This window comes from Haliotis rufescens, unplaced genomic scaffold (assembly GCF_023055435.1).
Source record: "Haliotis rufescens isolate VD_foot unplaced genomic scaffold, xgHalRufe1.0.p SCAF_8, whole genome shotgun sequence".
In the NCBI taxonomy this organism is placed as follows: Eukaryota; Metazoa; Mollusca; class Gastropoda; order Lepetellida; family Haliotidae; genus Haliotis; species Haliotis rufescens.
Window position 1 is genome coordinate 18,288,047 of NW_025964372.1, and position 25,186 is coordinate 18,313,232.

General features: G+C 39.9%; 1 protein-coding gene across 1 annotated transcript; it reads right to left on the minus strand.

Moving 5' to 3' along the window:
• Positions 1-807: 807 nt before the first annotated feature.
• On the minus strand, positions 808-23,792 carry LOC124142462 (coiled-coil domain-containing protein 105-like). The gene is made up of 6 exons (XM_046510937.2): positions 23,269-23,792; positions 9,072-9,176; positions 7,769-8,143; positions 6,013-6,108; positions 5,298-5,411; positions 808-2,385 (listed from the first exon to the last, which is right to left on the minus strand). The coding sequence occupies exons 1-6, from the start codon at positions 23,644-23,646 to the stop codon at positions 2,200-2,202; spliced, it is 1,254 nt and encodes a 417-aa protein (XP_046366893.1). The 5' UTR covers positions 23,647-23,792; the 3' UTR covers positions 808-2,199.
• Positions 23,793-25,186: the final 1,394 nt, after the last annotated feature.

Genomic DNA, 25,186 nt, shown 5'->3' on the forward strand with positions numbered 1-25,186 from the left:
TCAAGGTTTGAAATATCTTGAAGAGCGAAGTTGTCTCCCTTTGGCCACCTGGCTGATGGGGCCAGGTTGAGAAGTTTCCCTTCCATGTCAACAGGGACCAGCTCATAGTAACCATAACTTCAGTAGCAACAATAGTAGTTTATTTAACACTGGTTAGAACTGTTGCACACTGCTGACAATACATATCTTAAATTCCTTAACATGCCACTAGTAATCATTGTTAGACCCATGAAGATTCCGGGGTAGAATAGGTCTTCAGCAACCCATGCATGCCGTAAAAGGCGACTAACAGGATCGGGTAGTCAGGCTCGCTGACTTGGTTGATGCATGTCATCGATCCCAATTGCGTGGATCTATGCTCATGATATTAATCACTGGATTGTCTGGTCCAGACTCGATTATTTACAGACCGCCGTCATATAGCTGGAATATTGCTGAGTGCGGCGTTTAACAACAAACAAACAAACAAAAAAGTAATCATTGTTAATACTGAGCTCCAGGAAGGGTAACAAGGAGTACCATCTTTTAACATCATTTGGTATTAGGTGGCCGGGGATCAGACCCTGACCTTCCTCTCTCCAGCAGATGCTCCATGCTTGAGGATCTATTCTGCCTGTGAATCCAAGCATGAGCTACTGGGGATCTATTCTGCCTTTGAATCCAAGCATGAGCTACTGGGGATCTCTTCTGCCTGTGAATCCCCAGGGGAAAAGCAAGAGGTACTAGGATCTATGTTACCCCAGAATCCCACATTCAGGAGGTGAAAGATTCTTGTATGAAACACACAGAAAACAGTCAACAAGGATACAATTTTAAGAGTCTTTATTTAAGACCTGAACTGAGCAGCATTTAAATGTCTCTAATGAACGTCTAACCATGTAGTACAAAGGTAGCTCAATTTGAACATCGGTATCCACTGTAACTGGGTATGTTGGTACACGTAAATATTTCCACAGGCAAACACTGCATTCCAGTTAATGTATGTATAAAACTGTAACAATATCACAGGTCAAATCAAATACTGATATAACATTCTATAACACAACTCCAGGTTTTAAAACCAACTGAATCAAAAGTTATCGCATTACAATTGGGACAATAGCTTTTGGTAGTGTCATATGTAAATCTTCTCCCTCACGAAACTGTTACCTCTTGAACACAAATCAATGAGTAACGATCAACTTCTGAAATCCCAAAAGGAATTATTTGAAACTGATAGGAGAAGATTTGCACAAATCAGCAAGTGAAGTTGCATGAATCAAACACTGACATAATGAAGGGTAATTTTTCTTTCCGTTATGAGCTTATTAACTCTGACAATTCAATATCTTTCAATTCTCAACGTTTATGGTATATAAACATTAATCAGAATTGACAACAAACTATCATGACTGATGGAACCTTGCTTGTGTGAAATCCTAAACACAGGTTCAGAACTCAACATAAAAGTTTCTCAATGTTAAAAAAATAACGGAAAAGTTGCTAAAACTGTTCTTGCTCTTATTTGTTTCATGATGGTCTTAGCTGAAATAAAGCTTTGATAACGAAATACCGAGAACAGACAACAAACAATGAAATCAACAGATAACCACATAGCAGGATCTAGATGTATAGTTGGAAACCTTTAGAAAAACCTGTAGAGATGTACACAATATATTCACATGAAAATTATTTACAATTTTATATTCTAATACTGCTTAAAACACTCTCACACCAATTGAAAGACATCTGCTATATCATATAACACAAAACCTAGACTGTACAAATATGTGATGAGCATAATACACATTAATATAGAAATACTGATAATCATTACAATCCGTTTCAATTTTGAAACTACGCACAAGCTGGAAAATGTTGTTGTTTGATAAGCAAAATAAATAATGTACAGTTTAGATAAAATGTCTTTTGAACTGTTTGTATCAAAAATATTTCCATTCAACAAGAAACACAAAAAATTATACATTCAAAGGAAACAGTTACCGTTCAAGAGTTACCCCCCTTTGAACAGTTATTGTCAAAACAGCAATGTTCTTAATACTTTCAGCAGTGAATACTTATGCCCGATGAATACTTTATAATACTGACAGCAATAGGTGCAGTTGCTGTTGTGCATTCTGTAGTATTGATATAATATGGTGAAAATAATACTGTGGTATTTATTTTTCTATTTGAACCCCTGTTCCGTATCATTTGCCCTTAAAAGGCAGACCCAAGGGTCCAGCGATGATCCCCTCGACGACGCCTCATGCGCATGATGCTGCTGTCGATATCAGCGGCTGCGCTCTTGCTGCGGATGTCATCACGGAGCTTGAGGTGGGAGAGACGCAGCAGGCCAATGTTCCGACTTGTGGCAGTGAGAGACTGGAGCAGACCGTCTCCGCCCTGACAACAATTGTGGAAATATTTATACAAAATATCAATGTTGAGTATTTTCATTTGCATCTACATTTCTCAAGAGGTACAGCAATATTCACCATAGACAGAGATGTTATATCTATCACAATGAATGAAGGTATATATGGGTATGTCATCTGACAATCTACCCCACCTACCCTGATCGTCTGTTGTGTACCAGGGTATCTGACAATCTACCCTACCTACCCTGATCATCTGTAGTGTACCAGGGTATCTGACAATCTACCCCACCTATCCTGATCATGTGTTTTGTACCAGGGTATCTGACAATCTACCCTACCTACCCTGATCATCTGTAGTGTACCAGGGTATCTGACAATCTACCCCACCTACCCTGATCATGTGTTGTGTGCCAGGGTTTCTGACAATCTACCCCACCTACCCTGATCATGTGTTGTGTACCAGTGTATCTGACAATCTACCCCACCTACCCTGATCATCTGTTGTGTGCCAGGGTATCTGACAATCTACCCCACCTACCTGATCATCTGTTTTGTGCCAGGGTATCTGACAATCTACCCCACCTACCCTGATCATGTGTTGTGTGCCAGGGTATCTGACAATCTACCCCACCTACCCTGATCATGTGTTGTGTACCAGTGTATCTGACAATCTACCCCACCTACCCTGATCATGTGTTGTGTGCCAGGGTATCTGACAATCTACCCCACCTACCTGATCATCTGTTGTGTGCCAGGGCATCTGACAATCTACCCCACCTAACCTGATCATCTGTTGTGTGCCAGGGTATCTGACAATCTACCCCACCTACCCTGATCATCTGTTGTGTGCCAGGGTATCTGACAATCTACCCCACCTACCCTGATCATGTGTTGTGTACCAGTGTATCTGACAATCTACCCCACCTACCCTGATCATCTGTTGTGTGCCAGTGTATCTGACAATCTACCCCACCTACCCTGATCATGTGTTGTGTACCAGGGTATCTGACAATCTACCCCACCTACCCTGATCATCTGTTGTGTGCCAGGGTATCTGACAATCTACCCCACCTACCCTGATCATCTGTTGTGTGCCAGGGTATCTGACAATCTACCCCACCTACCCTGATCATGTGTTGTGTACCAGTGTATCTGACAATCTACCCCACCTACCCTGATCATCTGTTGTGTGCCAGTGTATCTGACAATCTACCCCACCTACCCTGATCATGTGTTGTGTACCAGGGTATCTGACAATCTACCCCACCTACCCTGATCATCTGTTGTGTGCCAGGGTATCTGACAATCTACCCCACCTACCCTGATCATCTGTTGTGTGCCAGGGTATCTGACAATCTACCCCACCTACCCTGATCATCTGTTGTGTGCCAGGGTATCTAACAATCTACCCCACCTACCCTGATCATCTGTTGTGTGCCAGGGTATCTGACAATCTACCCCATCTACCCTGATCATGTGTTGTGTACCAGTGTATCTGACAATCTACCCCACCTACCCTGATCATCTGTTGTGTGCCAGTGTATCTGACAATCTACCCCACCTACCCTGATCATGTGTTGTGTACCAGGGTATCTGACAATCTACCCCACCTACCCTGATCATCTGTTGTGTGCCAGGGTATCTGACAATCTACCCCACCTACCCTGATCATCTGTTGTGTGCCAGGGTATCTGACAATCTACCCCACCTACCCTGATCATCTGTTGTGTGCCAGGGTATCTAACAATCTACCCCACCTACCCTGATCATCTGTTGTGTGCCAGGGTATCTGACAATCTACCCCACCTACCCTGATCATGTGTTGTGTACCAGTGTATCTGACAATCTACCCCACCTACCCTGATCATCTGTTGTGTGCCAGGGTATCTGACAATCTACCCCACCTACCCTGATCATCTGTTGTGTGCCAGGGTATCTGACAATCTACCCCACCTACCCTGATCATCTGTTGTGTGCCAGGGTATCTGACAATCTACCCCACCTACCCTGATCATCTGTTGTGTGCAAGGGTATCTGACAATCTACCCCATCTACCCTGATCATCTGTTGTGTACCAGTGTATCTGACAATCTACCACATCTACCCTGATCATCTGTTGTGTACCAGTGTATCTGACAATCTACCCCACCTACCCTGATCATGTGTTGTGTACCAGGGTATCTGACAATCTACCCCACCTATCCTGATCACCTGTTGTGTGCCAGGGTATCTGACAATCTACCCCACCTACCCTGATCATGTGTTGTGTACCAGGGTATCTGACAATCTACCCCATCTACCCTGATCATCTGTTGTGTACCAGTGTATCTGACAATCTACCCCACCTACCCTGATCATCTGTTGTGTACCAGGGTATCTGACAATCTACCCCACCTATCCTGATCATCTGTTGTGTGCCAGGGTATCTGACAATCTACCCCACCTACCCTGATCATGTGTTGTGTACCAGGGTATCTGACAATCTACCCCATCTACCCTGATCATCTGTTGTGTGCCAGGGTATCTGACAATCTACCCCACCTACCCTGATCATCTGTTGTGTACCAGTGTATCTGACAATCTACCCCACCTACCCTAATCATCTGTTGTGTACCAGGGTATCTGACAATCTACCCCACCTACCCTGATCATCTGTTGTGTGCCAGGGTATCTGACAATCTACCCCACCTACCCTGATCATGTGTTGTGTACCAGGGTATCTGACAATCTACCCCATCTACCCTGATCATCTGTTGTGTGCCAGGGTATCTGACAATCTACCCCACCTACCCTGATCATCTGTTGTGTACCAGTGTATCTGACAATCTACCCCACCTACCCTGATCATCTGTTGTGTACCAGGGTATCTGACGATCTACTCCACCTATCCTGATCATGTGTTGTGTACCAGTGTATCTGACAATCTACCCCACCTACCCTGATCATGTGTTGAGCTTCTGGTAGCTGTGTACCAGGGTGACGCTGGAACACTCGCACCAGAGGTCGATCGAGACGTTCCCTTGTTGTCATGTCAGCACTCATCACAGGACCCTGAATAAAGACAACATTTGTAAAATATTGTTTGTAATCCATCTCCTCAATAGAATATCTCAACCTTCAATCAGAACCATCTGCAGCAATACACAGCACGAGTGAGTTCACTTGTCTCAACATTATTATAGTTATTTTACAGCATGTCAGCTAAATGTGGGAGGAAAGCCTGATGTAATGCATATCTCATAAATGTCATACCTCACACTTGATGGCCATGCGAGTGTGGTTTAAAACCATATTTTAGCAACAGACCAGCAACATCACAGCGGGAAACACCATAAATGGGCTGCACACCAATGTGGGGAATTGAACCAGGGTCTTCATCATGATGAGCTGACGCTTTAACCACTAGGCTCCCCCACTGCCCGTTACCATTTAGATGTCACAGCACTAAGTCAACTTGGACAAAACTGCACAGCTAATTGAAATATCTCTGTACATTAATAACTTGTTGGCACCATGTTTATTACCAAAGTATGACCACCTGATCCTGTTAGTCGCCTCTTACGACAAGCATGGTCGCCTTTTACAACAAGCATGGGTTGCTGAAGACCTACTCTACCCCAGATTTTCACAGGTCCAACAGTTGACAACTTACCAGAGCGTTTCCTCGGGCTCGTTCTGTAGAGTCATACCAGCGCTGTGCTCGATGGATGGCGTGGCGGTTCTCCCCCAGGCCCACCCCCAGGTGTTGCTGCAAACATCATTCAATTATTGTCAGATCAATCAACATGTTCCATGTTTTGATATGAATGTCAGTGAAATTGCTTGTATCAGCAACAGTTACAAGGAATGTAACACTAACACTGCTGGTGGACTTCCTTTCCCAATGTTAGTTTCCCTTCACAACAAGCTCAGCTTACCATATTTGACGTAATAAGCGCCCCCCCCTTATAAGTGCCCATGGCAATTTTTGCTAATATACTGGCTAGTGAACAATCCCAATTAGCACCCCTTCCGATTGATCAATGTACACAAGACTTATTTATTCGCGTATAATGCGCACTCGTGTGTTATATGCACCCTTAATTAACGGCAATTATATTCGGGAAAAATATATCTGTCGTACATTAACATTTCAGGCTGTCAGCATAAACCACGAAATCTATCTTTCAACTCTGTTTTTTTCACCCAAATAATATTCTAATAAGAGCCTCCTGGGCGAATAAGGTATTTGGAATTCATCTGACTCACAATCTGGGGGCCAATCATGTTTTAGTTACCTATTAAACCACACTATAGTTCCTTGGCACTCATCGTGTTTCATAATCCCCACTGAGACCAATCATGTTTTAGTTACCTGCTAAACCACTCTATAGTTCCTTGGCACTCATCGTGTTTCATAATCCCCACTGAGACCAATCATGTTTTAGTTACCTGCTAAACCACTCTATAGTTCCTTGGCACTCATCGTGTTTCATAATCCCCACTGAGACCAATCATGTTTCAGTTACCTGCTAAACCACTCTATAGTTCCTTGGCACTCATCGTGTTTCATAATCCCCACTGAGACCAATCATGTTTCAGTTACCTGCTAAACCACTCTAAAGTTCCTTGGCACTCATCGTGTTTCATAATCCCCACTGAGACCAATCATGTTTCAGTTACCTGCTAAACCACTCTATAGTTCCTTGGCACTCATCGTGTTTCATAATCCCCACTGAGACCAATCATGTTTCAGTTACCTGCTAAACCACTCTATAGTTCCTTGGCACTCATCGTGTTTCATAATCCCCACTGAGACCAATCATGTTTCAGTTACCTGCTAAACCACTCTATAGTTCCTTGGCACTCATCGTGTTTCATAATCCCCACTGAGACCAATCATGTTTCAGTTACCTGCTAAACCACTCTATAGTTCCTTGGCACTCATCGTGTTTCATAATCCCCACTGAGACCAATCATGTTTCAGTTACCTGCTAAACCACTCTATAGTTCCTTGGCACTCATCGTGTTTCATAATCCCCACTGAGACCAATCATGTTTCAGTTACCTGCTAAACCACTCTATAGTTCCTTGGCACTCATCGTGTTTCATAATCCCCACTGAGACCAATCATGTTTCAGTTACCTGCTAAACCACTCTATAGTTCCTTGGCACTCATCGTGTTTCATAATCCCCACTGAGACCAATCATGTTTCAGTTACCTGCTAAACCACCCTATAGTTCCTTGGCACTCATCGTGTTTCATAATCCCCACTGAGACCAATCATGTTTCAGTTACCTGCTAAACCACCCTATAGTTCCTTGGCACTCATCGTGTTTCATAATCCCCACCCGGGACCAACCCAAATTATACTTTACAACAAGCATTAGTTTTAGTCAGAAATCAAGAACATATATAGATGAACTACCTTGAGCGTTACTGTCTCAGCAACTTTCTGAGTGAGACCATCGTTGACGGACTTGTGAGCTGCTTTCTGTAGCCTCTCCACTCTGTCAATGGTCTCCCGGAGTTCCTGCCGGAGGTAGCCTGACCGACATCGGGCTTCCAAAGCATCAGCGAGGGCAATGTCGGCATCGGGCGTGTATGGTCCGATGGGATCAGCTTGACTGGCTCCAAGACGAGTAGTGTCCAGACGAGACAACCGACCCTCTGTGGAGCTCTTGGTGCGACTATCTTGATTGGAGTTGGCGTTGTTAAACGATAGTGCGTGGCACAGAAAATCCAGCACACGGGAACGCTCCTGCAGTGTGGCAAACAGGTGCTTCCGGGCCTTGTCCAAAATCTGGAGCAAGAATGAAGAAACTTGACACCACATTAACATAGCAAACATCAAATAGGCATCTCCGGTCGACATGATTATTTCATGTTTCTAGGTTTGTCAGCATTATATCAATGCTCGTGGGTTTCATCAAAGTGGTAAATGTCTAAGACCTGCATCACTTCGGGACTTTGCACCCACATTAAGCTCACACGCTGTGATATAACTGTAATACTGTACAAAGCCGCATTGAACCAGTTCACTCACTTACACACAATTAATGCATAGAGTGAATGGTCACAGGTTGCTAATTTGAAATGACTATTTAATTTACTTTTTGTAAATAATCTCAACACACACAACTGAATGTTCTAAACTGGTCAGCTCTATCTGCACACACACAATCTGTAAATCTAGTTCCTTTATCATATATTTACAAGTCATGAAACTGTTACGATCTTTTGTCTCGCAATCCCTCGCCCAGAACATCACAAATCAGGGCAAAACAAACTTGAATCTTGAATCAATAAACACACAAACTCAATGGCAGGATTAATGATAGGATGCAGCATTCGATTTTCAACCTTGTTGTCCTTTTTCTAATTTAGAAATATATCTCACTTCTGTTTGTTTCTTGTTTAATGCCACACTCAGCAATATTCCAGCTATATGACAGTGGTCTGTAATTAAATTGAGTATGGACCAGACAATCCAGTGATTGAAATCATGAACATTGATCTAAATAATCTGGGATACAATGAAATCAAACCAATCAACCAATCAACCAATCAACCAATCAGTGAGCCTGACCACCGATCCCATTAGTAGCCTCTTATGACAAGCATTGGTTGCTAAAGAGCAATTCTAACCCAGATCTTCAAGGGTCCTAACCATGGAAGCGACTCGACTACGAAGACTATCCTGCCACCAACTGGTCCTCGACAAGACTGACCTGGAGCTGTTCCTGCACAGACTTGAGTTGAGCCTCCAGCGTCTTCTTGTTGTTCAGCAGGTGAGCCCTCTCGCCGTTCAGCAGGTCATCAGCACCATCGTGAGGCTGGAACAAGAACACATTGTCACACTCCGCACACCTTTGTCTTCATACTGTGTGTGTCATAATGTCTGTTACATTGTGTATGTCACTGTCTGTTACATTGTGTATGTCACTGTCTGTGACATTGTGTATGTCACTGTCTGTGACATTGTGTATATCACTGTGACATTTTGTATGTCACTGTGTGTTATATTGTGTATGTCACTGTACGTTATATTGTGTATGTCACTGTCTGTTATATTTTGTATGTCACTGTCTGTTAAATTGTGTATGTCACTGTCAGTTACATTGTGTATGTCACTGTATGTGACATTGTGTACATCACTGTATGTGACATTGTGTATGTCACTGTCTGTTATATTGTGTATGTCACCATCTGTTATATTGTGTATGTCACTGTCAGTTACATTGTGTATGTCTCTGTATGTGACATTGTGTATGTCACTGTATGTGACATTGTGTATGTCACTGTATGTTATATTGTGTATGTCACCATCTGTTATATTGTGTATGTCATGTTGTCTGTATGTCACACTGACCCGGTTGTAACCAAGAATGGGGAATAACACTGGGAGATCATCAAGCACACGCAATCGGTTTTAGATACCCCCTGCCTGTGATTAGGTGAGTTAGCTGTCGACCTGCCACAGAGTTGGCCATGAATTATGTGGCGGTCGGTGAGAGGAGGTCGTTCATCACACCGCTGATGACCGCTAATGGAGGTGATGACCACTCCCCCTTCCTACACTACACCTACTCTGGCAGTATTGATTGGTAATTCCCAACCGGAACCCATCGACTTGATTCCACTTCCAAGAAATATGGCAATGTATGTTTCCCTTCTTGAATATGTAGCCAGCAATCAACAGCAGGACTCCAGGACAGTGAATGTTGTTTTACACTGTTATACACAATACAACAGTTACATTAAGGCTGCCTGCACATAATGGTGTCTGGACCAGGTTAACCAGTGGTTGATAGCATGACCAACAAGCAACAGTATGTTGGTAATGACACACAGTCCACACACAGAGTGTCTACCTTATGCTCATTAGTTTCTTTGTATGTTTGTTTGTTGGGGGGTGGGGTGGGGTGTTATTTTTTTTTAGAATTTTCATCACATTTTTTCTCTTGTTTTCTGCTTCAATTCATATAATCATGAATACACACGAACACACACATATAGACGTGCATACACACATATAGACGCACGCACACATACACACACACGTTTGTAGCTTAAAACCACGCTCAACAATATATATGTCAATGAAAATTACTTAAATAGTGAGTTGTCAACAACCTATTACTAGTGGTTAATAATCTAGGCATGGGTTGTTCAAACTTTTCACTACCAAATGTAGAAATAAATAAATCCCAAAACTACAGTCTAAATGCTATATCTATTATATATCCACAGCAGAGGTTTAAAGAACTGTGATATCTTGTTGACACAAAGCAGTGTGTTGAACACAATACTCAACTATCTGCTACTATGTTGCTATGTGTCCACTAGTATATTCCATCAGTGTATTTAAGAGTTAGCCATGTCCTATTCTGGACTTCACTAGGACATGAAGACACGTCCTACAAGGCCCCGAGACGTCCTCTCTGTACACCGGTCTGGTGAGAGCAACACAAGCATGAGGTGCCCAATTATTGGCGACACACTGAAAACCCATAAACAAGCCTGGATCAATGCTAGATTTACTGCTGCCTGCCCTGTCAGAGGCCACATCGCACAAGCAAGCTATATATTTGTACATAACTAACACAAATACGCCCTCCGATCGGCACTTGTACAGGGAGGATTGGTAGTACGTCAATTATCTGAGTGCCCTGTAGGAAAGTACCCACAGGCCATAATGTTTAATTGAGCATAAAGCAGGTACAAGAGTGCTCTCTGCTGACTAAAAGAGCTTTCTCAGTCACTTCAAATATGACTGCATTAGGGATGAATGAGAAAAGTAATATTCTTTTTATGGTCAAATGAAAAACTTAAGTCTGATAACACTTACGTTTCATGCATTTCCAATCACACAATTATATACTGCAAAAAAATAACTTTGAATATGACTGTCCTCAATACACTCATACAGTCTGTGACAAAATCTTTTGATTCGACAAGGCTGAACATGGCGCTAAGCATAATTTTCAGTAGAATTTAGTGTTATCATATGGACTATTATCAGCTGAGAATTTAACAAGACTCTGGCTTCAGACTAGTGGCTCAAATCGTAGGTTCATATATTTTCCATTATTTGCACAAAAGATGTCTTATTTTTTACTTCACAGCACACAGTTTTGAATTATCACAAATACCAGCTGTGACAGGTGGTTCAGTGGTATGTCTGTCTGAGTCATAAAGGAAGATAGCTTTTTAACACATCAGAGGTTGTTCCACAGCACTAACTGGTCCAGCTTTGGCAAGGGCTTGATGCCCAAATGAGCTGGTGCGAGATTTTACCAATAACAACTGATGCTGGCTACCTGATTTTAGCTTATTATGCTTGTATGTGTAATATCAGCCTGGAACTGTGTAGAATGTGAGTTTCTGAGGATATTTTTATAAAATAGTGTGCTCAGTCTTTAATACAATAAAATATCCACAAAAATATTCATGATCCCTGACGTATTTTGTTCAGTATACATTGCCCAATACTTTCTTGACATTGTTTGTTTGTTTGTTTGTTGCCGCACTCAGCAATATTCCAACTATTTGATGGCGGTCTGTAAATAATCGAGTCTGGACCAGACAATCCAGTGATTCCCATCATGAGCACCAATCCACACAATTTGGATACGATGACATGCATCAACCAAGTCAGTGAGCCTGACCACCCGATCCCATTGGTTGCCTCTTACGACAAGCATTGTCCTACTGAAGATCACACATAATATTCCTGTCTACTGAATAATTAATAAACTGTTATGCAGGTGAGCTACAGTACATGACCATTTCACATTACACATTCTTAATCCCCACGACAATCTATGCCGATACATGTATTCATGTTTATTTAATACAAGTTTAACATGCATTGTTGTAATCAGAGTGTATAAAAACTCCCATATCAGAAAGATTTCACAGATCCAGCACAACAACAAAGAAGAAATGGTATTGACAGATCACCTTGGGAAAACCAAGATTGAGTTCCAACAACTAAAATATCCAATCACACAAGTAATCTCACGACGTAACTACACAGCAATATTAGTGTTGCTAACCTCGTCCACAACTTGCCACACAATCTCAGTCCTTCACCCGCCAGATTTATCGATACTTAATTACACTTCGTAATAATGGCCACTGTTTGCCTCATATCGGTCCCGATTGCCTGGATTAGCAACATATATTAGTTTAACATACAAAGCACCATTCACAGCCTGTATTGAGAGATCTTTCTTTCACTACACAAAGTCATGCTAACAATAAAATATTCAACACTGCTTGCTGTGTTATCACCCACCATGACATAACATGACGATTATGTACTTCACTCCGTCGCTCACACAAAAGAATCCTAGTAAAAGAATCTGCTCATTTATATTCTTTTAAACTATCTCAAAGCAAGTATGTCAGAAGGTTAACACGAAAAGGAAGAGTTCCACAATGTAAGAAAGTGTGAGTTTCTATGGAACCAGTACAGAGATAGAAGCTCAATACGCAGGTTACGGCTTAAAAAGCAGTCTGAGTCAATAACTCATGGAACTTATGTCATTGGAGTACAATACATGTCAGTTATACACTATGGTAATCATTGAACTACTACCATTCTGATTCAACTCCTAGTTTTCAATACAAACCTGTGATATTCCAGTTTTTATAACGTCCGTCATTGACAGCTTTTTACATATCATAAATGCATGGCTTATTCCAGTCATGATATGATGATATACTGCCAATGTGTCGGGGTTTTTTAATTTTTAATCTCACTAATTAGTCACAATGTCTACCCTGATTCTACAGCTTCAGCTAGACTACACACTGCTGCACTAGTGTAATCTTGCTACATACTCACCCGTTTCACATAAGCCAACTTATCCTGAAAATCATGCAACATGTGAAATTTGTGTTTTAAAAGTCAAAAATATTAAAAGGAAAATAAAAAAGGAACACTCTGGTATTTGTGAAATGAGCATAAAAATCTTATGTTGCCTGCTAAGGGGAGACAACTGACTCTGTATTTTGGATCTTGACATTACCTTGTATTATTTTTTACAAACATGTCAAATATTTCATTCTAAATTGGCAATTTTAAACTACTATTACCACAAACTTGGCTCTTAGCATCATTTTTGTCCATTTAAGTGTTATCATTCGGACTTTTATTCACTGATCTTACCAGACCTGACTGAATTTTACTGGACTCGGGCTTTGGACTAGTGGCTAAAGTCGCAGACTGTTTGTTCATATCAAAATGTCATGCCTACTACAAAGAAAGTCCTTTGTAACCGGTACTCAATACATTTAGTTTTATACCTTGGATCAGGGAGTTCCAATAGGAGTCCTGAACAAGTTATTTATTACCTTGTATATTCAAATATTGTTTACCAGCAGTCTCATTTCCTAAAACACGTCTCACTGCATCAGTTCACTTGCACTCACCATACATCACACAGTGTAGGGGTTTTCTCATAACTAATTTATCAACTTTATCCCAAGAAATATCATCCAGACAATGATCCAACCTCTTCCAAAGAAAAAATATGTGAAATGCCTACAATGAGCTAAAATCCAATTACCATATTTGACGTAACAAGCGCCCCGCTCTAATAAGCGCCCATGGCGATATTTGCTAATATATTTGCTAGTGAACAATCCCAATTAGCTCCCCTTCCGATTGATCAATGTACACAAGACTAATTGATTCGTGTATGATACTCACTCGTGTGTTATATGCTTCCTTAATTGTGGGCAATTAAATTCTGGATAATATATCTGTCGTGTATGATACACACATACTTTTCTTTTGTACCATGTCAGGCTGTCAGCATAAACTACGAAATTTACAATTTTTCAACTCTGTTTTTGTTCTCACCAAAATTATATTCTAATAAGAGCCGAATATTTCCAATTTTGAGAGCGCCCCGGGCGCTTAATACGTCGAATACAGTAACATCATAACATGTTACAACATTTACAATTCCTGTTTGATTTTAAACGAAAATAATTTCAAAAGTTTTGAAACAACCCCCATATGCCTTTTTTCAAAGGCATTATTAATTCATTTAAAAAACGACACTGACTCAGCTCGAAGGGAAACAAATGATTTCCTTTCCGGCAAATGTTAGTAAAATCAATCATCCCTTAATGCTGACTGAATTCTTAGAAAGAACCTACGTACCGCACCACTGCGTTATTGAAGCACACCGTCATACAGCAGCGGAATTGATATTAGTTCCATAACCACCACCACATTCATCAGTTTAATGAAATGGCTGTCACCACTGCAATCAATGTCACTTGGAAGCATGTAGTTATTGATTTTACTGATTGGGTTCAAAGATATTTCCAGCTGAATTTCATGTCACTGGTTCCGTGTTGAAGGTTTATCGTAAGAGTTGCATGGACAGAATTAATCAACGTGTGGCTTCATGTTTACGAAAAGCTAGCAAAGGCTTTCCTGTGCATTCTACAGGTTAATTCACATTGATTAAATGGCAAAGGCATATTGGTAAACTTGATCTTGGCTGACCTTAAGTTTCCGTTATGGCAGCCATTTATCAATATTGAACATAAATCTTTCAAAAGACCAAATTTTCTCATTTATTTCCCATGGAGCTACACTAACTGTGCACTCCCCCGTAAAAATCTGGGTTAGAATTGGTCTTCAGCAACTTGTGATTGTCATAAGAGGCGACAAATGGGATCGGGTGGTCAGTCTCGCTGACTTGGTTGATTTATGTCATTGTGTCCCAATTATGTAGATTGATGCTTATGATGTCAATCACTGGATTGTCAGGTCCAGACTCAATTTTTACAGACTAACATAATGTAGCTGGAATGTTGCTAAGTCACAGAGGCATCAAACAACAAAAACACACACAAAAAATATATAAATTACGATAAAAGACACTGTGCACTTGAGTAACTGTAGCTTGTGTTTTTATGTGCTGCCAGGATTCTGAGGAATGGTAAAAGTGGTAGTTCTCAAGAAGTTCACAGGTTCATACTGAATTTACCAGTCTCAGACAAGTACTTCTGTTAATTTCGACCCCTATCTATTGTATGCTGTCTGACTCCATCTTTGATTTCCATAAATGTACTTGGCACCTTTAAATCTGACAGGGTATCGTCTACTAGCTAGTGTTTATAGACTGGCGTTTCCAGTGTTCTGTACACAGCGGAGCGTGTCTCCATGGCAACACCATGTTCATACTGCAAGTTTCGACCTGGGTATGTAACATTCAACATGTTAAGTTGTGTCATACACTTGTAGTCCTCCGGTATAGATCGGCCTCTACTTAAAAGGGAGAATAGTAACTCGATCAATTAGTGCACAGAATTTTTTTATTTTTTTTTTATTCCAATGTAAATGCATTTTAATATAGATTCTATTTCTACCCACTAACAAATATTTGCATACCATGTATTTGTTCTCAATTTTTACACATTGACCAACCAAACCCTCACCCACAGCTACGCAATTACACAAATTATAATGTCACACCTGTACAAGAAATATCAAAGAATACATATCTTCTGATCGGTCCTTCCCAAGGGGAACATTGGGGTAGCCAAGTGGGTAAGCGCTGGCTCATCACGCCCAGGTTCCTGGTTTTAATCTCTACATGAAACTTTGTCTGAAACTTGTAGTGTCCCCCACCATGTTACAACTGGAATAATGCCAACAAAGTAGTGTAAAACCCAACTCACTCACTGAACAGTCGGGAACAGTCGGGTAGCTGGGTGGTTAAAGCGTTCGCTCGTCACACCGAAGGCTAGGTTTGATTCCACACATGGGTACAATGTTCGAAGCCCATTTCTGGTGTCCCCTGCTGTGATATTGCTGGAATATTGCTAAAAGTGGTGTAAAACCATGTTCACTCACTATCTCACTGATACCAACATACATGTATGTATCTCATGTAAGGCCTCGGATTTTAAAACAGCACGAACACCTCTACCTCGTTTCTCAATCAAGTAGACCCCTCAGCATTAAAAAGCCTACAGTACAGTACAGGTGTGAATGGCCGCTTGACAATGGCCAGAATGGAGTCTCAGCCAACAACCCCCAGCAATAAAGGTCACTGATTACAGGTAGGGAGTACACCTGTCAACCTTCATTCCCCCTTGACGAGGTGAGGGGAGGGAGGCTATTGTTGAGGGTCAGTGTGTCGTGGAATGTCCCTGCATACACTGATGGCAACGTTCCCTCACCGGGAGATGTGCTTAGCTGTTCTGTGGCAGTGGTGTATACATGTAGTGTGTATTTGTACATGTTGTATGGGACTTACTGGTCTGTGACACTCACAAGTTTTCTGTGGGACTAGTGCATTTTCTGTGGGACTAGCGTAAGATTAATGTAGCTAGTTCATGTTCTGTGGGACTAGTACATGTTCTCGCTCTTGCAAAACAAAGATCTGAGGACATCCCATGACAGGTCACATCAGAACAACCTTTCATTTGACCGACCAAAGGAATAACTAACAAGAAGTCTACATTAACCAATCAGAAGGCAGCTTTCTCGTCCTTTATGGCACTAGTTTCAAACTGGCAACTACGCTTTGAAACATATTTTGACAGATTCTCGATTAAAATTTGAAAACTAAACAAAAGAACATCCTGAAATTGCTAATAGACGGTCTAGATTGTATGGATTCAGTCGTAAAGCCCTGCAAATGTCGTTTGGAATACCTCATGTTACATTTTTCGAGGTTGCACGATTAGAAAACTCATTCTGACTGTCACTTCCCAATCTGGTAAGCAACGCTCTGATTGGTCAGATGAAAGTTTGTTCTGACGTGACCTGTAATGAGATGTCCTAAGGTATTTGTTTAGTGGTAGCGAGATTAGCGATTTTAATGAGATTGGTACATGCACTGTGTGCAGCTAGTAGATGCACTTTGGGACTAGAACATGCTCCTTGCAGATAGTAGATGTTCTGTGGGATTAGCACATTTTCAATGGGACTAGTAAATGTTCAGTGAAGCTAGATGTTCTGTGGCATAATTCATGTTCTGTGCAACTGTAATCTGTTCTGTGGAAGTAGTACATGTTTTGTACAGCTAGTAGATGTTCTGTGAGACTAGAACACATTCAGTGCAACTGTTATATGTTTTGGGGGACTAGCAAATATTCTGTGGAACTTGTGAATATTCTGTGGAACTAGTGAATATTCTGTAGGACTAGCACATGATCAATGTAGCTTGTTCATGTTCTGTGAGACAAGTAGATCTTCCATGCAGCTATCACACTTAAGACCCTTGAACCAACACTGAAGAAATAGAGTCATCATAATTACTTCCTCTCACACTCAGTAAGACAACTAGTGAGTGAGTGAGTGAGTGAGTTGGGTTTAACGCTGCTTTAACAGTATTCCAGTAATATCGCGGCGTGCCAGCTTAATGTGGGAGGAAAGCCCGAAGTGATGCAGGTCTAAGAGGTTTACCACTTCGGTGAAACCCACGAGCACGGGTATGGTGCTGACAAACCTAGAAACATAATCGGGGCGAATCGGCAACTAGTGTTCCAGACACTTTTAAACATAACAACAACCTCAGGTCACAATGTGTTTACACTTGCTAATCAGGAATGCAATTCCTACATTACAAAAACCAAACACTGGCACATAACTGAGTGAGTTGAATGCACGTCCCACGATCTCCCTTCCCAACCACTGTCTGGTGGCAATAGTTCCTGACAGTGTGTACATACCGGGAGATTTGGAACACATCCACACCACAATCTCTGCCCCTCGTATAGTCGGAGAAAGTGGTACTCAAGTCCATGTATTGTCCACAGAAGAGCAGGTGGTCACCCTATCCTCAACTAGGTAATACCGTGGGGAGACTAAACATATCAGTATCTACTGATCTTTAATACAAACAGTACAATGTTGGTTTTCACACTTCCAACACACCGCACAAATACCTTTCCACCTAAACTAGATGTCTTATTCCTCATAATTAGGTCCCAAAGGTTGTTACTATTCATGGCTGATGAATTAAATAATCGGGAAGTAAAATAGAAATAAATAAACAGTAAAATGAGCAAACTTTCAATGTCAACAATCTATCAATCATATTTCTTTAACTGTTTTATTCCTGAGCCTGTTTCACATAACATGATATGTGTAATTACAAGTCGGATATCTCAAACAATAATTAAACATTTACCATCTTTGTATACGTGTGTGTATTAGATTCCCAATATCCACCGTTGTTATAGGAACACCCACACAACAGAATCAATTATGTAACAGAGTATGTCTGACTTTTTGTGTGAGCATGGTAAGATCTTGACTCTTGGGAGATCCCAACCCTCCCACGAGATGAACAAATCAATATAGTTATAATGCCGCCGTGAGACACCAGAACCATTACAGTAACGATGCCACCACCGTTGTTTTCCTAAACTCTGTCGATCAATACACGTTGCCTACCAGGGGTGAGATCTCCAATCACATGGCCTAGCACATCATGGGATTAATGAATTATAAATCATACATCTGTTTTTCAAAAAAATATATCCTGTTCTTTTTTTTAACACAGTTGCCAAGCCACACTATCTAAAGGAGCAGTGCATCATCACTAGTGTGGCAGCTTTAGACACCAGCCAAGGGGCCACACTTATAACAGGTTGTTGCGTGAAACGTGGTTTGAATATATATCTGCCGTGAACAAAGTTGGGTCAACACGCATCATTTCATTTCAATACAGAGCGTTTACTTCACAACTCATGATTGTCTCTGACAACTGTTCACAGCATGTGTCTACTTTTCCAGTTGAACACATGTCACTAAATGGTAGTTTTATAACCAATGGAAACCTGACTTGGAGTGATAAACTTGAGGTGGTACTGTGGCCCTACTGACTTCTGCCTATACACAATAACTTCACCTGCCAGGATCTATTCAACTTAATATGTTACATGGGGAGTATGTTCCTTTGACAGTTGGTGACAAATACTTGGCTCTTGACATCTTTTTAGTATAGTTTAGTGTTATCACACTCACTATTATTAACTCTGTTTACAAGACCGAACAGAATTTGACAAGACTTGGGTTCAGACTAGTGGCTAAAGTCATAGACACTTCAGATACATTTCTAAAAACACACTTACATTATTTAGTCAAGTGTTGGATCACAGATCCCATTACCTATTTTCAGTAAAAGAATTGAGAGGAAACTAATCAGAATTTACACTTAGATTTTGCCCCTCAAGACGGCAAATACGCCAAAATTGCTTGTGATTACTCAGTGTTTTTCAAAAAAGGCTACATTTGATATTCATAATTAAAGAATTATCAGTCTTAGCAGATTCTTAGATATGAATCTATAATCCCTGGTCGTTTGACCAGACTTTGTCAAAAACAACTCTTATAGACTTCCGTTAAAAGCCAACATTTGGCAAACTTTTCAGGCTCAAAAATCAAAGTTACACAGATTTCTGACTTTGGCAAACCAGTCTGTGATCCAAGAAATAGAATAATAATAGCCCTACTGATGTGTTCACTGATCCATTGTTAAAGTTTCACATAAACATTTCATTTTTTCTACTTTCAAAGAATGTCAAATTGAACACCAAAAAAATCTTCAAAGTGTAAACTGTATTTTAAAAAAAAATTGATATTAACTATAATTAATAAATTTTGTTAAAAACATTGAACTGCAGAACTATATATTCCAAAAAGAAAGAAAAAAAATCCAACTGTTAACAATTAGTGTTACTGACTAAAATTTATATCATCACATATTAATGTTTACTTTGTCCAATTTATCTTTACAAATATCTAGAACAATGAAGCCTCTTTAACATCAGTGAATGCAACATCAGCATGACAACCAATCTGTAACGAGGCATTAACTGTGGTAACTACAGCAACAGGAGACATCTAATACCCCAACCCACCGCTCCAGTAGTCCGCTTATATCCCCTTATCCAGCCATGTTATGATGTAACTCAAGCCCTGTATAATCCCTACACAATAGACATCGGCACAATGTATTAACGATTTACTCCAGGTTAGCGCTTCTGCGTGGTGGAAGACTTGAATACAGTATTAAAGATACTGCCATGATAAGATTTAATGCTGTAATGGTAGTTGCCATGAAGGTAATACTGCCTCCGACACACAAACATTTACATGCTCATCTGGCCAGTCTTGGAGATTCTAATGACATAAAAAGAATGTTTGATATATTTATTTTATATATTTACTTTATTCAACTTACAAAGGTTTTGGGTCTTTAAATATCAATACTTGGTCTGAGAAAATCGTATCAATTATTAATTATCTAAAATAACCTACCGGGTATTATAGGAATGCAGTTTTATTTTATCAGAGATGTGATTGTTTTATTTTTTATTTTAAAACATTTATTAAACCTGGAAAAAGGTCAAAAGATATCAGTTTAATATTGCCACTGTCGTAGCACTCTGTGACAAATATACACAACTCAATAAAAAGAATACCCGATATTTTTCATATGACTATAGTTAATCTGTCATGGCTGTGGGTATTGCAACACAGCCTTTCAATTGTGAGTAGTGTTCTTTAACTTGTTTTGAGTAGTATATTTTGTACACGTGATATCCAGGCAACAGTTAGCACAAGTTCCTCTTTCACACCTAACTGCCCATTGTTACCTGGTAAATCAGGAAAATATCGGGTGTTTGATCGCTCACCTATAATGATCAGCTTACATGTACAAGTTTCATTCATGCATAGACATTGCTTACTTTCGAGTTGATTATATATATTATCAATGTTTGGTCCAGTGCTGAGATGACCCGTGAAGATCCAGGGTAGAATAGGTCTTCAGCAACCCATGCTTGCTGTAAAAGGTCAGGCACGCTGACTTGGTTGATGTATAGCATCGATCCCAATTGCGTGTATCGATGCTCATGATGTCAGTCACTGGATTGTCTGGTCTAGACTTGATTATTTACAGACCGCCATCATAAAGCTGGAATATTGCTGAGTGCTGCATTAAACAACAAACCAACCAACCAGTGCTGAGAGAAATGAGCTTGAAATTTCCCTGTAGTGACACTACACTTTGTGCTGATGGTTAATGATACAGACTGACGCCCTCAAGATGGTGAAACAATGACTCAGTCCCTTCGTGACACACACACATAATTAAGTGAAGCACATCAGTCAACAAATCTTTCCATATCCACAAATTTATTTATCTTAAATTTGAGCTCAATCAAAATAATTTGTTGTACTGTTATAGTGAGTGAGTGAGAGTGCTTATGGTTTTACGCCGCTTTTAGCAATATTCCAGCAATATCACAGTGGGGGACACCAGAAATGGGCTTCACCCATTGTACCCATGTCGGGAATCGAACCCGGGTCTTCGGTGTGATGAGCGAACGCTTTAACGGCAAGGCTACCCGACCGCCCCTTGTAACTGTTATAGTATCATTTTACATACCTAAATATGTTTAATATACCTTGACAAAATGTGGAGTTTCTGAAAAATAACCTTTAAATAGGGCAGCACTGTGGTCCCTATGTTTCTAATTTCCTTGGCCAATGTGCAAAAATGCATGAGTAAAATACATGGAATATAAAAGAAATGTAGAAAAACTTGAACATGAAAACATTAGAATTCTGGATATTATTTTTAACAGAAACTTTATAGGACAGGGTGTGTTATTATTTTCCTCAAAATGATTTTGAATTGAAGTTAAAAAACTACAAGCAAGGAGGGGTGTGGCCATGCGGCCTGAAGAAGCAAAACTGACATTATTGTTTGACCAGTGTTTTTTTCTAAAATTCCTTTTTATACAACTTTCAGCCAACTGGGCCCTTATCTGTCAATCTCCAACTGGAATATTTTTCAAGGCTGATATTAATTTCTATTCAAGAAAAGATGTTTATCAAAACATGACAAACGACCTGTGTGCAGGTGGAAGGGTTGTTTGCATGTGTGTCAATTAATCACATCGGTCATGTATATATATACATGTATATATACACAGTTCAGGTTGTGTTCAGCAGCTGATGTCATCATGTTCAGCATATCACTATCTTGCTTGGCATGTACACTTGCTGAACCAAGATTGTCGTATCAATTATTCAAGCTCATTTCATGAGTATCTACTATCCAAGGTGGTTCCTTAATAGTTAATGAACAAATTTGACACTGGATCTTCTTACTGCAGTTGATCCCTACATTGAGATCTTTGACTTCAGAATAGGTTGTGGACCTAGCTATGAGACACAATGCAAATAGAACTCGTCTGTTGATAACGTTTACGAGCAACATTTTGTTCCTGTGTTATAATAGTGTTATTTGTCAAGAGGGAAACATTTTTATCATCTGAAACATACAATAATCATTCTCACAATTATCATTATTCACAGTTTACTGGGAATCACAATTACTGGTTCCTCGTCTATCAATTGTGAAACATAAAGGTCCAGAATTAAAAGTTGAATAATATAACTAATCAATCTACATGTTTTCAATAAAAACTGCATTCAAAAAGACATATTTAAGGCTGACTGTTCTATTACAAACATGGGAATACTACCATCTGTATTTGTGGTATCTTGAATCCCATCTTATTTTAAAGTATGGAAGCTTTATATCTATTTATCTCTGAAATGTGTTAATTATATTTATTATATTTGACACATGATTTAAGTATTTTAAAGAATATTTTTGGTAAATTGTCTTGACAGATGTATGGTTTAAATATATATACCTTGTATGTTGATGAATAATGCCAAGCAATGGTATGGGTAGCAACTTATTATATTTTACAAACTGAGAATAAAGAGGCAAGTATAGCCTACTAGGACTAGATCTGCCATTTTCATTGCCTTTTTCTGTATTGCCAATCACAAAGTTAACCAGGTGAAAAATATAATAATACAAACCGCATTTTTTCATTGCATGCTTTTTTTCTCACCTTTTCTCTTGTGTGTCTTGACAATCTGACATCATTACTGTCTTTATTCAACTTCAGATCTTTCCTTGTGTGTTCAAGTGCTTTTTCCAGTGCTTCCTTTCCTCTTGTTAACGATTTTATTTCTTCATTTGTTTCCAACAAACTTTCTCTCAGCTTTGCTACAACAGCCCTCACATCTCTAGTATATCTTCTGATTTCTTCATTACTCAACTGAACAACTGTGTCTCTCAAGTGTGGCAGTGGATCAAAGGCTCTGCCAATATCACAACTTTTATCACTTTTGTGAACTATGTTTTGAGACAGTTTTATACCTTTCAAAGTTGAATTCCTCCACGACTCAGGGCCGATCATTGTGGTAGAAGCAACTTTAGTAGCCATCCTTCTGAAAAAGACTGACCGCGGAGGATGGACACAATCGCTGACAGACCACGGTGTGTAAATAAGTACTGAAGCACAGCCGTGTTTTATTACTTAGGCGTCACTTTCCATGCAACGTCGTCCCGGGCAACGAGTCTGTGTGGATCGAAAACACGAACCCGTATCGTAGCGAAACAGGAAACCCTATTGCGGAATACGGAGTGGGATTATTGTGGCCTTGAAATTTGGGATCATAATGATAAGAATACAAGTTTCAGAAAAATCACCAGCATAAAATAAAAGCAAACTGTCCCCAAAACGTGTCATTTTCTTTAAATTAAAAACGCAAAAATTATTCTCTCGAAATTAGTTTGTGAGTGGATGTAAAATGTGCTCTGTTAAACCTTGTGACATTTACTGATTTAGCATCCACATATCTTCTTTTACACTGCTAATGTGCAGTTGGAAACTTTTTAACTTTATTTCTCAAATATTATATTTTGCAAATATTGTGAAATGCTTTAAATACTTTTATAAAGACCTAATAAATGTATGTCAATAATACAACATCAGCTGTAGTTTTTCTGTTATATTCAATATGGTTAAAGGTACAATAAGTAATTTCCAGTAATCCGTGTTAAAACCAATACGTCTTTTGTAATTTGAACACATTACGGAATGGGTTCGATGACATCAAGACTGGATTAAACTATATGATGGCTAGATTTTTTATCTCTTTTGTCAGTAAAATTATACGAAGTATTACAAACTAAAGTTGAAATAAGAATCTTGAAATTTAACATATTGATTTTAGGCTTTGTTATTCTGACTACGGTAAATATGGATAATCTTTCATTAATCCGAAATAAAGTTGTTTGCAAAACTCTCCGCCTTTTGTCGTGTTAAACAAGGAAATACTCCGGAAATACACAAGGGTTGGATATCCATCGATATCGGATTAAATCGGATTATGTGATTGCTACATTGTCGGCCTTTCATCAGTGAGGGAATTATCTGATTACTGGGTATTACAATCGTAATCACACTTGCTAGTACATATAGAGCAAGCGGTCCTTACAGAGCAGTCGTTGTTTGACTTTTTCCAGCTCCATTTGAAGCAAACACTGCTCTTGAGTGAGTAGGCTTTTAGGCCGTTTTAGCAACATGCCAGCATTGCCATGACGGGAGATACCAGAAATGTGCTTAACAAGTTCATTTGTACCATTTTGGGAATCGAAACGGGGCCGTCGAACGCTTTAACCACCAGTCACTGATGATTTATAATAGGGGTGTGAGTGGGTATTAAGCATTTTAAAAAATGTTCCTTAAAATGGGGCGTATCATCAAATATGATACAGTCCTAAAAGCTGACGGTGAATCTGGGATTCGAACCTGTGCGGTCAGTGGATCGCGGCTAGACAATAGCTTGGCCACGCAGAACGCACGCGAAGAGCCTTGTGAGTTACATATGTTGATGCATTATGTAACATATGTAAAGTATTCGAAGATGAAAAACACATTTTGTATAGCTGTGTTTATCTTTTACAGCATAAGGGACGTG

Coding starts and splice junctions, on each gene's coding strand:
- LOC124142462 (XM_046510937.2), bottom strand. CDS start 23,646: ATGGCTACTAAAGTTGCTTCTACCACAATGATCGGCCCTGAGTCGTGG. Junction 8,144..9,071: donor CTGTGCAGGAACAGCTCCAG/GTCAGTCTTGTC, acceptor TTCTTGCTCCAG/ATTTTGGACAAGGCCCGGAA. Junction 5,412..6,012: donor GAGCCCGAGGAAACGCTCTG/GTAAGTTGTCAA, acceptor GTCTTTATTCAG/GGTCCTGTGATGAGTGCTGA.